Source organism: Myotis lucifugus, unplaced genomic scaffold, assembly GCF_000147115.1.
Source record: "Myotis lucifugus unplaced genomic scaffold, Myoluc2.0 scaffold_44, whole genome shotgun sequence".
Classification (NCBI taxonomy): domain Eukaryota; kingdom Metazoa; phylum Chordata; class Mammalia; order Chiroptera; family Vespertilionidae; genus Myotis; species Myotis lucifugus.
In genome coordinates, this window is record NW_005871092.1 from 6,396,058 (window position 1) to 6,412,257 (window position 16,200).

At 35.0% G+C, this 16,200-nt stretch overlaps 1 protein-coding gene across 1 annotated transcript in view; it reads left to right on the forward strand.

Annotated features, from left to right (window-relative positions):
• ATRNL1 (attractin like 1) overlaps positions 1 to 16,200 on the forward strand; it is a 474,447-nt gene that overhangs the window by 290,894 nt on the left and 167,353 nt on the right. Inside the window, exon 32 of the mRNA XM_023753345.1 lies at positions 9,175 to 9,282. Within this exon, the coding sequence (XP_023609113.1) occupies positions 9,175 to 9,282 (108 nt within the window). The remainder of the gene's footprint in view (positions 1 to 9,174; positions 9,283 to 16,200) is intronic.

A 16,200-nucleotide genomic window follows, 5' to 3' on the forward strand; every position in this document is an offset into this window, starting at 1 on the left:
TTCTACCAACTTCTATATTAGTCAGATCTCATCTAGAATATTGTGTTAATTTTACATTTTTAGAAATAATGCTGAAAACCATGTTACATGAGAAACAGTTTTGTTCTACTTATGAGTAAGCTCCTAGGACCTAGAGGACAGGACTGTATTTCTTATCTCTTAAATGTCAGTGTCTGGTCTTGTTCTCAGAACATTTACATAAATAATGAATGAACCTTGTAAGATACTAGAATTGTTTAATTTGAAGACATGAGAAAAGTTTCAAATATATAATATCTATTTAAAGAAATTTTAGTAAATGAGATTATAAGGATTCCATTTAACTTTAATGGTCCCAAAAGAGCCCAAGAATATAAGTTTTCATTCAGTATATTGAACTTTTGAACAGTGTTATAAGTCTTTGGGAGGAAATATGGCCTTGCTAAAAAGTAGTTATTTTGATATATGTATCCCAGGGTGCTAGATGGCCTTCTGTCAGAAAAGGCATGGCACATTTGACCCTCCTTTAATGGGAAAATTGAACTAAGTAACCTCTAGGGTTCCTTCCAGTGTCAAGAATGAGTTATTCCAATGAGTCTGTTATGACCATTGATTTTCTTACATTCTGATTTTTGTGTTATAACACACCGTTACAAGCATATGGGAAAGCCAGTTTATATCAGTCATGTGTAATCTATGCTACTTTTAAACTGTCCTTCAGATTTAAAATGTTAAAAGGATTGAAATTGGTTTTTAAAAATATGTACTAGTATATTTTTTTTCGCAAAAGATTGAAAAAATAACAGTGCATATTGATCTATTACACTGATTAGTCAATGGATGTCATAAGTACTTTCCAAATAGAGACTTTAAAAAAATTATAATTAGCAGATGTCTTGTTTCACAAAGAAACATTTTACAAAAGAACCATTTTTGAGTTTCTCAACAGAGAACTGAAAATGACTCCATTAGCTAATAGCAAAATAATCACATTTCCCTTAAAGGAAAGAAATATTTTTAAAATATTGGTTAAGATGAAAATGCGGGTTTTTGAGTTATTTATGTCTCCAGGAAGACTTAAGTACCTCTTGAAGAACTTTCAAATTACTGTCACAAACTACGTAAATGTTCAGCACGAACTCCTTATACACTAAATGAAAAAGCTAAACGGATTAGGTTGCATTTAGAATTTAACCTAAAAGCTAGCATGCTGGGGTTCAGAATTGAATCTTGAACTTTGTATGGATTCCCAGAATCGGGGAAGAAAAAAAATATCTTTCTTTAGTGAATTACTTCTTAAGGAGTGAAGGAGAAACTACAGAAGAATTGATCTGAGTTTTGTTGTAACAGGAACCTCCAGTCATAAATTTCTGATGCACAGTTGGGGTCGATGTGTCATTTCTATTGTAATCAGCTGCTTTTATATTTCCACTCATCAAGGTTGACTTGATTATATTGATGTCAAAGACATTAATTTGCTTTTCCTGAGAGGAGGATATGTGTTGCTCTTACAACTTAGACCTCTATCTTGGGAAAGTAATATATACCACAATAGGACAGTGAGGGTATTCTATATGGGGAAATTTTTTTTTTCAAGTACAAGTTTCAAAATTTGAAATTATCGAGCTTTCCATTTTGCTCTTTGAGGAGTAATATATATTAAGCATCCATTCTGGGGATGTAGCTTTTAAATGACCTTTTCAGTACTCATCTTTTTGCTCATTTTGATTTGCTCAGTTAAATTACAACCACCTGGCCTTTTGTATTAAAGAAGGTTACATACAAAATTGACCTTTTGATACTTATTGGGAGAGCTAGGTTCATTGTATTGAGTTTAACTGCTGTTGCTGTTTTCTGGGTTAGGTCTTAAAATAACTGTATTTGGATAGTAATGCCTATTGCTTTAGCCTTTTTGTTCCAAGCTACTTCTCACATTATAGGAAAGGACTCTCTGAGCAATACAAAGAGAAATTATGTTTTTTAAAAAATAATGAAACACATTCATTTGGATCCTGTGGGGCTTGATGATTTTTATATGTTATTTCTATTTATCTTAGTCTTTTAAAAATATATTTATTGATTTTTGGAGCGAGAGAAAGGGAGCCGGATAGAGATAGAAACATCGGAGAGAGAGAAACATCATTGATCGGCTACTTCCTGCACGCTCCCCTCTGGGGATCAAGCCCATAACCTCAGGCATGTGTCGCAACAGGGAATCGAATAGGTGACCTCTTGGTTCCTGGATCGACTCTCAAATGCTGAGCCACACCGGCCGGCCAGTATCTCTTAACCTTGATGAAACCAAAGTATCTTTTGACAATTCTTCTCCTTGCCACCTTGCTTAATAAGACTCGGCCTTTTCTCTGTTTCTTGAAAACATGAAGCTCAGACTTGCCTCAGGAACTTTGCATCTGCTGACCCCTCTGCCTGAAATACTCTTTTCTGGCTTCCTTTGTTTCATTTACCCAGCATTCCGCTGTTCCCCTGCTGTTTCTGGCCTTTGTGTAGTTCGGTGGGCCGTGTGGCTATTTCTGAGGAGTGAGTGATATATGTCGCTTCTGGGCTGAGGCATGAAGTCCATACAGGATTCACTAGTCTCTTTTCTTCACTCACATTCAAGCAGTTCTTGGGTTGAGATGGCAGAGCCTCAAGATCGAAGCAGTCTGTATTGCTGAGTTGCCAGACGGGAGTTACCTGGACCTAGAGAAGATTTCCTATGAGCAAGAAATACACTTTTCTATGTTAAATTTCTGAGTTGGGGGACACATGCCTATGCTGACTGAGTGTCCAAGGAATCAGGTCAACTGCAAAGCACTTCCTCCCTCTACTGCCTCCCTGACCTCCATCAATTTCATGTCTCCTATAGCGATTTTTTCTGTAAAACTTTTATTAGTTTATATAAGAATAGGTTGGACAAATAAGACATCTATGTACTATTAATTATGATTTTTTAGGGCTCAGAGTAATCTTTAAAATTGGCAATAAGCATTTGATTTTTTGGCTTTTCATTTTAATTTCAGTAAGTGCAAAACAATCAAAATGAAATGCCGCCCTGCAATGGTCTATTGTATTTCCTATTGCTCACCAGAAAGAATGGTCTTGTATCAAGCAATCGCTGAGTTTTTGACTCTTCTAGATGAAGCCATTCTGTATGATTTCTTTCATCCGGAAGTGAGATCATCTTTGCATAGCCTAAATCAGTGATGCCATCTATGTCAACAAAGAAAGGATTCCAAATCCAAATTTTAATTTCAAAATTGCCTGAAGTAACCTTCCAAAATTCTGCAATATCTTTACATACCTTCAGGTTTGCCCACTAAGAAATAGATAATAAGGCTTTCAAATCTAGGCTACATAAATACAGGCATACCTCAAAGATATTGTGGGTTTGGTTCCAGTCCATCACAATAAAATGAGTAACACAATTTTTCGGTGTGTATAAAAATTGCTGTAGACTGTTAAGTGTGTAATAGCATTATGTCTAAAAAAAATTTATTCCTAAAAATTCTAACCATCATTTGAGCCTTTAGTGTCTTTTGCTATTGGAGGGTATTGCCTTGATGTTGATGGCTGATCAGGGTTGTGATTGCTGAAGGTTGGGGTGGTTGTGGCAATTTCTTAAAGTAAGACAACAATGATGTTTAACATATCGAACAATGCTTTTGTAGCATGAGATGCTGTTTGATAGCATTTTATCCACAGTAAAACATTTTTTAAAAATTGGAGTCAGTCCTCTTAAAACATGCCACTGCTTTATCAACTATAAGGTTATGTAATATTTTAAATTCTTTGTTGTCATTTCAACAATGTTCCCAGTATCTTCATCAGGAGTATATTCCATCTCATGGAACCACTTTCTTACTCAACTTTTCATCTGGTAAGGTTCCAATGTGAGATTGGAGCAATTCAGTCACATGCTCAGGCTCCAGTTCTAACTTTCGTTCTCTTGCTGTTTCCGCCACATCTGCAATTACTGTCTCCACGGAAGTCTTGAGCCCCTCAACGTCATCCATGACAGTTCTTCCAAACTCCTGTTAAAGTTGCTAGTTTGACCTCTTCCCATGAATCGCAAATGTCCTAAATGGCATCTAGAACAGCGAATCCATGCCAGATTGTTTTCAATTCACTTTGCTCAGATCTGTCAGTGCACTCACTGTATGGCATCTGGAGCCTTATGAAACGTAGCTGGAAAAGAGTAATTGAAGTAACCTAAGCAAAATGCTATGACAAGCCACTCCCATAGGGTACTAGCATCATTATCTGTAAAAACCAATTCAGACTAGAAGTCTAGAAGCCAAAGATTCCCAGTATTCTAAGTAAGAGTTTGAGGACTGTCCCTTGCAGATATAGTTATAGAAAATGATAGAATTTCACACTAAATATATTGCAACTTCTCTTTACTTCCTCCAAAAGAACAAAATTGATTGTTTATTTATATTACTCTGTAAATGTATTTGTGTTAGTAAGAGAAATACTCTTTTTTATTAAATGCTGCTTAATTTCTATCTAATTCAGATATGTTGTTCATTTTATGATGTAAACTCAAGAGTAACAATAAATCATTTTGATTGCTCCTTTTATACTTTTCCAAATACTTAGGAATATAACTTTTATTAAAAACATAAATGTAGCCCTGGCTGGTTTGGTTCAATGAATAGAGTATCAGCCTGTGGACTGAAGGGTCCAGGTTTGATTCCGGTCAAGGGCACTGACATGCCCAGGTTGCGAGCTCAATCCCCAGTAGGGGGTGTGCAGGAGGCAGCCAATCAATGATTCTCTCTCATTATTGATGTTTTTCTCTCTCTTCCTCTCCCTTCCTCTCTGAAATCAATAAAAATATTTTTTTAAAAAAGAATGTATTATGATGACTTTATGCTGATATTTTTTATAATCTCGGTATTGCAATAAGGTAGATGAGGAGCAATATGAAACTTGACGTTGATTTGAGATAAAGGTCCACAAAATTGTCCCATTCTAAAAAAATCAATATCCACTTACTTTGGAGGATAAGTCATAAATTCTAAAATAATAAAGGACATATCATAGTTTTAAAGGCTAATTCATAATTGAAATTAGTTTTTTCATAACTTGTCTTCACTCACATTCACATGATACAGAGTTTTATATTTTAATCCACTCATTCATTGTTCATTTATCAGATACTGTTGACTGCCAACTATGTGCTGTAGGGAATAAAAACCAAATAAACAAAGATATGTGCATTAAAGACTTCAGAGAAGCATGAAGATATAAAGAGATAGTATCACACTAATCTAATAAATAATTCATAAGAACCATGATCACTTCAAGCTTGGGGTGGGGTGAAGGACTTTTGGAAGTGGGAGAAGGATGGATAGAACCTAAACATAGCAAGAAGGAGATATGAAGGCAATTGGGGACAGAGTTAATTACTATTTTGTTGTGTGGGTTTTTTATGGATTATTATCCTAAAATCTATTAGGGAGTTGTTTGTATGGCTTTAGGGTGGTTGAAAATTTGGCTAGTATGAAATTTGGAGAATGCTGCAATAATTGAAGTAGTAATATTGAGTAGAAGAATTATATATGTATACACTTCATAGAATTAATATTCTTGGTTGCCATATTGAAGCATCGATTTTTATTTTATTTTTAATTTCTGAATTTGTAAGAGGTTTGAATAGTAAAACAGTTATGGACAACAAACATGTTACTAAGAACATCTCTTTAATTTTTAATTTTTCTTCACAACAATGTTTATGGCAGCATGATCATTATCTATTGTATTACGATCAATTTATTTTCTGGCTTTATTTGTCTGTTGAATAATTGGCAATAGCAGATTAGTTATAAAACAGATCATCTGTTATATGGCTTCTTATATGGATGTAGAAAATGTTAGGCTTCATTTTATATAAAAATCATAATCACAAAATAAATTATTTTTTAAAGTTTTTAAAAAAGTACTCTATATTCTTCTAATGTTTAGGTTGAGTTTTTATCATTCTTAGTTGCAATTGGCAGAAAGCAGTTCCAAATCTAAATTTATTTTACCACAATCATGACATTTTCCAACTGTCACATGAATTTGCAACATTTGTTGAAAGGGAGACCAGTAGAGCTAAATGTGTCACTAGTGCTGGAGGAAACGGGCCTGTGGTAATTAGTGTGCCATCATGAAAGACCAAATTAGTGCTTGAAATTTGACATAATAATTGTACCAATGAATAGTCATAGAGTGCTCACAGTGTGCCAGCCTCTGTGCTGAGCAAACCGATTGCATTATCTCATTAGTCCCAACCTTATATTATTATTTCCTTTTTTCCAGAGGAAATAAGCATGAAAAAGACCTAAAAGCTCATTTGGTTATGGTCCATTAGGTAGTGGGTGGAGAAACTGGGACTCAACCCACTGAGGTATAGGAGTAGGTATAGGCAATGTTAATGTCCCCACTTCGCAGATGGGAAAAATTGAGGCTTCGAGAGGTCTCAATAATTCAATTAAGCTGAAATAGTTAACAAGTATACAAACTGGTATTCAAACACAGGTCTTTCTGAATCAAGTGCAGCTATATCACCTGTCAGTATTTATATTAAATTTGGACAAAATTTTAAGTTGTAAGCCTGCTGTTTATCTTTTCTTTGTTTTGACATAGAGGGGGCAAAAATCGGGAAGTAATGCATACAGATATTAAGCGGCAAAAGAGGGGGGGACAATTATTGAGGCTACTGAGGGCCAGAAATTCGTAGTAGATAATATTGTCATCCCATTATATTATTTTAGGCCATCTCCTCAAAGTTTCCCAGTCAGAACATTTACATTAATTTATCAAAGTCAGAAATTCAGTATGCTGGCTAGAGTCCTTGAACCAGCCCTCTCCTGAGTACCTTGGAATAAATTCATCCGGTTAATTCCTTATTTGTGTCCTTCACTGTATATCACCTTCTGCCCTAATTGATTTTATCTTAGTGTGTGTTGTTTACAAACTATAGGGTTAGGTACTGGGCAAGAAAATTGTTGTTTTTCTTCCTTCTTTGTAAAGGGTACTATACTAGGCATTCAGTTCTTTAAAAAAATAATTGAAACGCAAAGCTCAGAAGACAAACCGGAATTTTAAAAAAATAATTTTGTATTCTAATAAATAAAAAGATGAACAATAACTATGACTGTCACTGATTTTTCTTTATCATAAATGTTAGGGTAACAATAATATATTTCAGAAACTATTTTTTGTCAGAGATAGTGAATTTGGAATATTTATAGATTTATATTACAGTTTGTGGTATCGACTATTCATTAATTGTATTTTGTAGACCTTTTAAGTGTAGGATAAAGGTAAGATGAGGAAACAAACTTCATTTTGTTAACTGAGGACAACTAATATTAATAAAGAAACTTTTTAATACAAATGTTAGAAAATTGTTTTCAAACCTAAATTATAATTTACAATTTTCTCAAAACTATTTGCGTATTACTATAGGAAAGTTACTTTGTATAGTGTGTGTGCGCGCGTGCGCGCGCATTTGTGTTTTTACCAGAGACAGAGAGCATGGTGTTTTCTATAGTTGGTATCCCTTGGCATCCTATATAATAAAAGCCTAATATGCAAATTGTCCCCTCGACCTGGAGCTCGACCAGGAGTTCAACCAGGGGGCCGTGGTGGCAAGCAGCCCAGGGGAAGGGAAGCCCCCGGCCAGCAGCCACTAGAATTTCGTGCACTGGGCCTCTAGTTTGAAATAACATTACATTTGCATTCTGCGTAGACATTATTCAGATCAGTTGGCCTCTCCCATTGAGAAAGGCACAAATAAGACTCTACTTGCTAGCAGCTGTATTTTAAATAAATTTTGAGTTTATAATAAAGCTAATAATTTGGTGATTTAGATCACATTTATGTTTACTTTAAATGTTTTAGTACATCTCCCTTACTTCCTTATTTTTTTTAAAGAAAAACCATTACTCCATAATAGTTGTATTATTTTTATCCCATATTGGCACGTGGATGGTCTCTTTTTAATACTAACAAAGCAAGGCCTTAAGTTCTGTTTTAGCTGCACATTTCATGAACAGCATCACTGCTGTGCCACAAGTGTTAGAACAAAATCTTAGATAATGAACTGCCATCAGGCATTGCCTGGCATCCCTTCATCATCTAAAAGGGAATTTTATGAATGATGCATTTCAGTACTCTATACATGTACATTCATAGACCAGTTAGCATTTTAAGTTAATGCCAGTGAATTTAAAAAATCTCAGTGAATAATGAAGCCCTTCATGTGTTCAAGGGTTTTGCCTTTCTTCAGTGATACAGTTTTCTTCTCATTTGAAAGGCTATTTAATTGCATTGCTCATCCACTTTTAATATTTAATAATAGTTGTATTAGCTGTATAGAATGAGAAGGGCACAATTTGCAAAATCTAGTGCCGGTCATCAATTTTTTCTTATCATGACTTAATGAATATTATAATTTCAAGGAGAGGCAGAAATATAAAGTTGCTTGAACATTGGTTGGGACTTGCTAGTTTATTGGTGTTAGCTTGGCCAAAGCCCAGAATAGGCAAATTGGAAAAGAAACAAATATCTGGGGGTGAAGCTCTGGCACAAAATTTTTGCAACACACTACTCAGTCCTCATTTCAAACCACGAACATGGAGGCTTTGAATAATGTTCTAAATGCTGCCAGTAACAACTGCTGGTTCCATAGCAATGGATAGGGGACCTTGATGACTTACCAGGCTTAGTCTTGGAGGGCATATGTTCTTTTCATCTCTATTAACGCATTCTGACAACTTTTCATTAACTTTCCTTAAACATTTTTACTGTTATTTGCTTTCAGCTAAAACAAAAGCTTGAGTTAGAGTGGAGAAACTTTGCATAGCCATTATCATAATAGCACTTCTCACTTAAGCAACACCTCTTACTGGAAGTGTTCAGAATGCTTTTGAGCACATTTCATTAGGCCTGCTGGATGGAGGTCAGGGAGAAGTTCATTGCAGGCCATTCGCTGTACGTCATTCACTTAAAGCCTCTGTGGCATATACTGGTAATCCAGGCCATGGAGAAAAAACAATTTTCATGTTGAGTGATGTAGATATGAATATGTGCATTAGCTGATTTTTAAATTTTGACTGTCATTTGTTAAAAATAGAACAAGATATTGTTGAATTTAATGTGTGTAAACCTATTTTAAAACAAATCATTTTTAACTCTCGCCAGCAACTGCTTCGAGAACGACAGCAGATGGCCAGCCGTCCCTTTGCCTCTGTGGACGTAGCACTGGAAGTAGGAGCCGAACAAGCAGACTTTCTGCGAGGGCCATTAGAGGTAGGAACAGTGGTGCTGAAAGGGGGCCGCTGTGATTTGCATATTTATATCTCTTCTCTAATCTGCATCTGCTCCTGAAGCCAAACGAGTCTGATTATCTAGAGTTGACAAGATTCCGCTACATATATTATGCCATTTTCAAGGCACATGGTTTTAATAGTATGACATGAGCCATAACAAATCCACTGGAGAATCTATTAGCCTAGGCTCACCTGACAGCCTTTTCCCAACAGATAGGAGCCAAAGGAATTTAAAATATATATATGATGGAAGAAACAAAGCGACTATATTTAGTCCTTGGATACCCAATGCCCCTTAATTAATGATTCACTTCTATATTAACAAAGTTGACTCTAAAAGGTGGGTGGAGATGGTTGCATTTTAATTACATAGTTTCACTTTTGAATGTTGAGAATTGTAAAATACAGTGAGTATTTTTATTTGTGGTAATGACAGGATTAGTATATTCTTTTATTGCAAATGCAGAAATAGAGTATGGTGAAGGAGAAATCATCATGTGCAAGTAAATGTGGTATTAGGATCCTGAAGTAATGCATGAGATGATTTTTGAAAATAATAATCCCCAAAGAGGAAAACTCCACGGATTGTTATTAGTGACTAATCAAAGCATTTAGAGGCAGAGTAATTTGCTGGTATGTTTATTACTTTTGTATTTATATTTTATATATAGTAAGCTGATTAAGTTGGAAGATTAAGACACAATGTAGATTGGAAATAATTTTATTCCCTTTTATAAAAATGCCCTCATGTGACTAATTTCAGGTTGCTATTTTGATATTTTGCTTTTCTACAAGAAAAGCGAGGACTATAAAAATAGACTCCTTCAAAAATTTAGGAATAAATATAATTGATTCATGGGCGCTATACAAAGGCCAGTATTTAGAGGACAGTTGCCTGTGGATTTTTTTAGCTGCTTGATTTTTAACTTCTGTAGCTCACAGATTACTTGAACATTAGGAAGCTTGGAACATTAGGAAGGTTGTGTGTCTGTCTCCCATTACTGGGGGAGAAATGAGAAGAGAGGCAGAATGGTTAAATGAAAGTTACAGTAAGTGCTTTCCTTTCATTTTGACCCCATTTTCAAATAACTTTAGTAAAAATCTTTTAACAAAACCTGGACTATTTGAATACAACTTCTTTTTTCTCCCTCAACTGTTTAAAACATTCTCAAATACTGCTAAAGCTCAAGTAAGGAGAAAAATGATGAATGTAAATAAGATACACATAGGCCAAGGAGGACTAGGACTAATCAAAGAACTAGAAAGCACAGATTTAAGGAACAAATGTGGTTAACGTACATATACATGTCAATTGCTGCTTAATAATGTTCAAGGATGCATTTATGTGTATATGTGTTCATAATTATTCTCTCTTATTTTTTCTAAATTTTATTTCCTTTGTTTTCATTGTGATGGTTTTTAACCCTAAATTTTATTTTGTAGAGTTTTAAATGTTCTACCTCTCCTTTATTTTAGTTCATATTTCCCTGCCTGTTAGTCCTTATTATATTCCTTTGTTTTCATTTTCTTTTCCTTTTGTATCACACCTATTTTTTGTAGAAAAAACTGTTAGCTTTTTATCCGCCGCCTCCCCCCCCCCCCGGTCACTCTTCGAGTCTGTCTTTTAATTGGTAATCTATTTACACTGACAATAATTACTATTTCACCAAGGCTTATTTTGGCGACTTCATTTTGTGTGTGTGTTGTGTGTGTGTGTGTGTGTGTGTGTGTGTGTGTGTGTGGTGGTTGTTGTTAGTAGCCTTGCTTCTTTTTGGTTCTTTTTCCAATTTCTTTTGGATAAATTGATTTTCTTCTACTAAACTGAGCATTTCATATTCTGTTTCTGTGTTTCTCTTTGCTATTCCTTCTCAAGATTCATAATGATGCTTATTTTTCCCTATCAATGTCTAAAGCTCATTAATAAACATTCCTGCCTAGTCCATCTCAAGCAAAATTTATACTTTAGCGTGCTCTCAGCTCCCACTATTCCTCCCACACCTTGTTAAGTGCATGGAATAATTGATACATATATTATAAGTGTGTCTTTTTATTATGACATGTTTAAATAACAATGAACTCTCTTTGTTCTCCTTAACTTTCTATATCTAGTTTTTTGCACATGGATTTATTTCATATTTCACTAGAGTAAATCCTTCATGAGATTTTTTCAAAGAGAAATTTTATGTGGCATATTCTTTGAAACCTTAAATGCCTACCAATATATTTATTTTGTCCTCACATGTAAATAACAGTTTAGTTATATATAAATTTCAGTATCAAATATCTCTTCTTCGAAACTTTAAGTATATTACGCCATTGTCTCAAGTCTGATGTCGGTTTGATTCTTTGTACTTGTTTGTTTGTTTTTTGGCACCTTTCAGAATTTTCTCTTGTTTTTCAATGTTCTTACATTTCTCTCTGATACGTATAAATTCTCCTATTTGGCACTCTGCGCAGTTTTTTAAGTCTGTACACCTTTGCTTTGTATAATTCTGGCTAACTTTTGGTTACTATTTCTTTATTCTCACTCCTTCTGGAATCCCCACTAGATACCCTAGACACTTACAGGTGCATTGTGTGAGTCCAAGGCAGACACCGTGAGCCCCTCGCAGGCTGAGCGTGGCTGCCCTCACTCTGGGGCAGGGGCAGCGTGAGCCCTGCTCCTGCTGCTGGGCACAGCCAGGGACGTCCGGCGCTTCCTTCCTGGACAGCAGTTCCAGCAGCTGGTCTGAGCAGCGTGTTTACTTTCCCGGGGTTTCTTATTTTTCAGAGTGTTACAGCTGTCTTGTAATATAGCTGGTGTTTTAATTATTTTATTAACATATACCATTCATATTTTGATTATATAAGTAATAAATCATCACTATAGAAAAAAATACAGAAATAAATAAAATTAAAATCTTCCATAATCCTACCACCCATAAGTAGTCACTGCCAGAAATTGTTTCCTTCCAGTAACATGTTCCTTTTGCATGTACATAGTTTTAGAAAATCGAGAGTATATTCTCCATGAGATCTTACATTCTGGTTTGTGTTTTTTTTCCACCACTCTCCTCTTCAGGCTCACTCAGGGCCTGGAGCATCCCCTTCTTGCCTACAATCTAAGAAATGTTTTGAATTGCACTTTATTAAGCATCTACTTACGTTGCATTGAGAGAGCCATACTCAACCATTTTGTTTATATGAAAATTGTTCTGGCTTTTGGCTTTCATGCTCACACTGAGAAATCTAACAGTGTAATGGTCATTTCTTCGTAGTTTATCCAGCTTTTCTCCCCAATAACTCTTACAATCTCTTTGTCTTTGGTGTTCTGCAGTTTTATTATGGTTTTCCTGAGCATCTATTTCTTTTTTTTAATCCCACTGGACTATTTTGAGCTTCTTATGACTAATATAAAGAATATAAAGATGGCCGAAACCGGTTTGGCTCAGTGGATAGAGCGTCGGCCTGTGAACTGAAAGGTCCCAGGTTCGATTCCGGTCAAGGGCATGTACCTGGGTTGCGGGCACCTCCCCAGTAGGAGATGTGCAGGAGGCAGCTGATCGATGTTTCTCTCTCATCGATGTTTCTAACTCTCTATCTCTTTCCCTTCCTCTCTGTAAAAAATCAATAAAATATATTTTTTAAAAAAAGAATATAAAGATGAAAATGAACAAAACCAGCAAGAGGATAAACCCAGTTTCACCTCTCAGTGTCTGATATGATAAAGAGAAACATTTACAAAAGGCTTACGACCCTGATCGCCTGTATTCCTATTGGCTGTCATTCAGCAGAGCAATGCACTACTTAAGGACACAGTCATGTCACAGTTAAGCAATGGTAGCATGAACTATTTTTATACAGCAGTCTTACAAGTAAGAAGTGGCTATGTAAAGTAGCCTATAATATCATTTATTGGAAAGTAATAAGTACAGTTTAGCATTTCTTGGGGACAGTGTTCCAACTCTGAGTAAAAGACTGAATTTCCAACCCCACCCCCATCCTTCATCTACCCTAAGATAAAACAGGTATATTGGACCCATCAAAAAAAACTGTGCTCAGCAGAACATACAGACTGTGAAACATAGTAGGGTATTGAGTACTGTCAAGTACTTACCACACATTCCTAGTATATATGTTAAAATATTAATGCTTACTATATTAACATCAACCTAATATGAATATCTTAATACTAGTTAATCAGTGTTAACAGCAACAAAAGTAGTTATATTTTTGGCTCCTTTTCCTAATCTTTAGATTATCTTGGAGCATCCTTGTGTGGTGGCAGCATATAATAGTTATTTTATGATTTTTGTTTAAATATTTTATTAGGCTATAGTTCCCTGTGACAGTTGTTATTACACTAAGTTGATGTTTCTATTTGCTTACATTTCATTTAAAATGGGTTAGTAATTTAACTTGTATTTTCTACTTTCTATTACATGCATTAGTAGATAATATGATCAGGTTCATATCCTCAATGAAATAGCTGACTCCAAGAATTCTATAAAATACCATTAAATCAAACAGAAATCCTATAAAGTGAAATTCCAGATATTGGAAGTATTGTGCGAGATATTTTAAATGTAGAATCTAAGAAACCAATAATGGTATACTCTAGGTAAACATTTTCATATGTTCTCATATTTTGCTTAGAAAATAAAATAGCAACTAGGTTAAAATTTAGGATATTTAATATGAAAATTTACCTCAAGTCTTAATATACACTTTTCTTTTAATCAAAAGTCATAGTTCTACACTTTTATACCAGAGATGCTTGTTCATATTTAAGCCTTTTAATTTGTTGGTATTTATTGTATAAGCCTCTTTTAATTTTTGGTTCATGATGAAAGGCTCTGGTTGAACCATTAATGACATGTAAAAATATGATAAACTAAATATAACATAGGTAAAGTTTAGGTAAAATTTTTCATGGAGAAGAAGCTGTTATTTAAGACCATTGCCATTCCCAATACATCTTTTTTTTTCTTTTAAAAAAAAATATATTTTATTGATTTCAGAGAGGAAGGGAGAGAGATAGAAACATCAATGATGAGAGAGAATCACCGATCAGCTGCCTCCTGCACATCCCCCCCCCCCTCCACTGGGGATCAAGCCCACAACCCAGGCATGTGCACTTGGCCGGAATCGAACCTGGGACCCTTCAGTTCGCAGGCCAACGCTCTATCCATTGAGCCAAACCAGCCAGGGCCCCAATACATCTTAAGAAACAAAAGCAAAAATGACCCAGTATCATCTTTACATATTTCATCATGGAAAGCCCATCTTAGAAAGAAATTATATACGAGGTACTGTTGATATTTTTGTATTTTGTTTTGTCATTCTAATACGTGTGTGGTGGACGTCATTGTTGGATTTGGTTTTGAGGAGGCCTGCATTTCTATGTAGGTGGAACTTGTCTACCCATGTATAGGTATGCTTATTTTCAAATGTTGGTTTGTTCATAGACATTAACTGAGGAATATTGTAAAATAAGAGGCCGGGAGCAGGGGGGTATCTAATATGTGCCTATAAAACAAGAATCTGGAAATGCAGCTTTGGAAAAATACCTTCATAAAACAGTTGTGTTTTTCCAGCTGCTTCGGAGGCCCTTTTTAAGTGAAATGACTTCATTAAATAAGAAATAAAATATTAAAATCTAAGATGAATTTGTAGCGTTTCTAATAGGCCATTTTAAGCATACAAGAGAAATGAATCATATCTCTCAGCCTGAACAATTGGTGACTCAGAGCTAATCTTGTTGCATCTCTGCCCTCCTTTCCTCAGCTGCCCCCCTAGTGATTATTATGAAGCAAGTCCCAGGCGTCAAAGATTAAATTTTAATTGAATCTCACAGTCCTTGGTTTATCACTTTAGTATTGGGAAAATAACTTTTGAAATGTTTATATTTTAAAAATTAATTTCTTGTGTTTATCTCTAAGGTTTTTTTATTCTTTTGGTTTATCCTATTTATGTGTAAATTGTAAAGTATTTGCTAGGTATATCCTTCCAGGCATTTATTCAATAAGCAATAGGAAATCATCACACCTGAGTGGGAATAAAAACTCATTAAGTGATATTGTTTTACTTTATTAGCATATTATGTATATCATTGCTTTAGTAGCATTGCTGCGACATTAAATTATAAGAACTGTAGGTTTTGCTTAATGGAAGGTGCTACTTAAATTAACAATATAGGTCATTTGATCTATTTTTTATTTACTCTATTATATTTTTAAATTACACATTGACTATAATCCTAGGAGTACTTTCTTAATTCTTATTAGAATACTAATTTTTCTCACTGGGAAGCTCAACTGAAAGGCATAACCAGCTTTAATTAACAATAAAAAGAGAGAAAGAAAAAGAAACTCCACATCATTAGGAATTCTGATTTTTGCCACTCTAATGGAAAAGACCATGAGCAAAATGGGGTTAGTCAGATATGAGAAATGATAAGCAAACATGGTAGGGGCCACCTGTGACAAGCTACAAAAATTGGGGAAGTAACCTTGACATATTTCAGTCCAAGTATGAGTAGCTATAGTTAATTATATTCTAGACAGTATCCATTACCAAAGATGTAGGGCCAAATTAACTCTAATGTTGCACTCATCACAAGACATTCCACAGCTAGCAATAACATTAAGATAATGCTGTTAAAATAAGAATTCCAATTATAAGGCAGATGAGACTGTGAAAAACATGACAGCCGTAATGAGCAGTAGGAGTTGGTATTCACTTTGATAGGAACATAGTTATTATGGATAGAGAGGAAACAAAACACAGCCCGCAGCCTTTTCCTCTTGTCATATCACCCTCTATGGATAGCAGCTTTGGGTTCAAATTCATTGCTATTTATTCCCCAAGGTTGGTGCCAGGATGATGATCTTACAGCTGTAGCTAGAACACCCTCAAT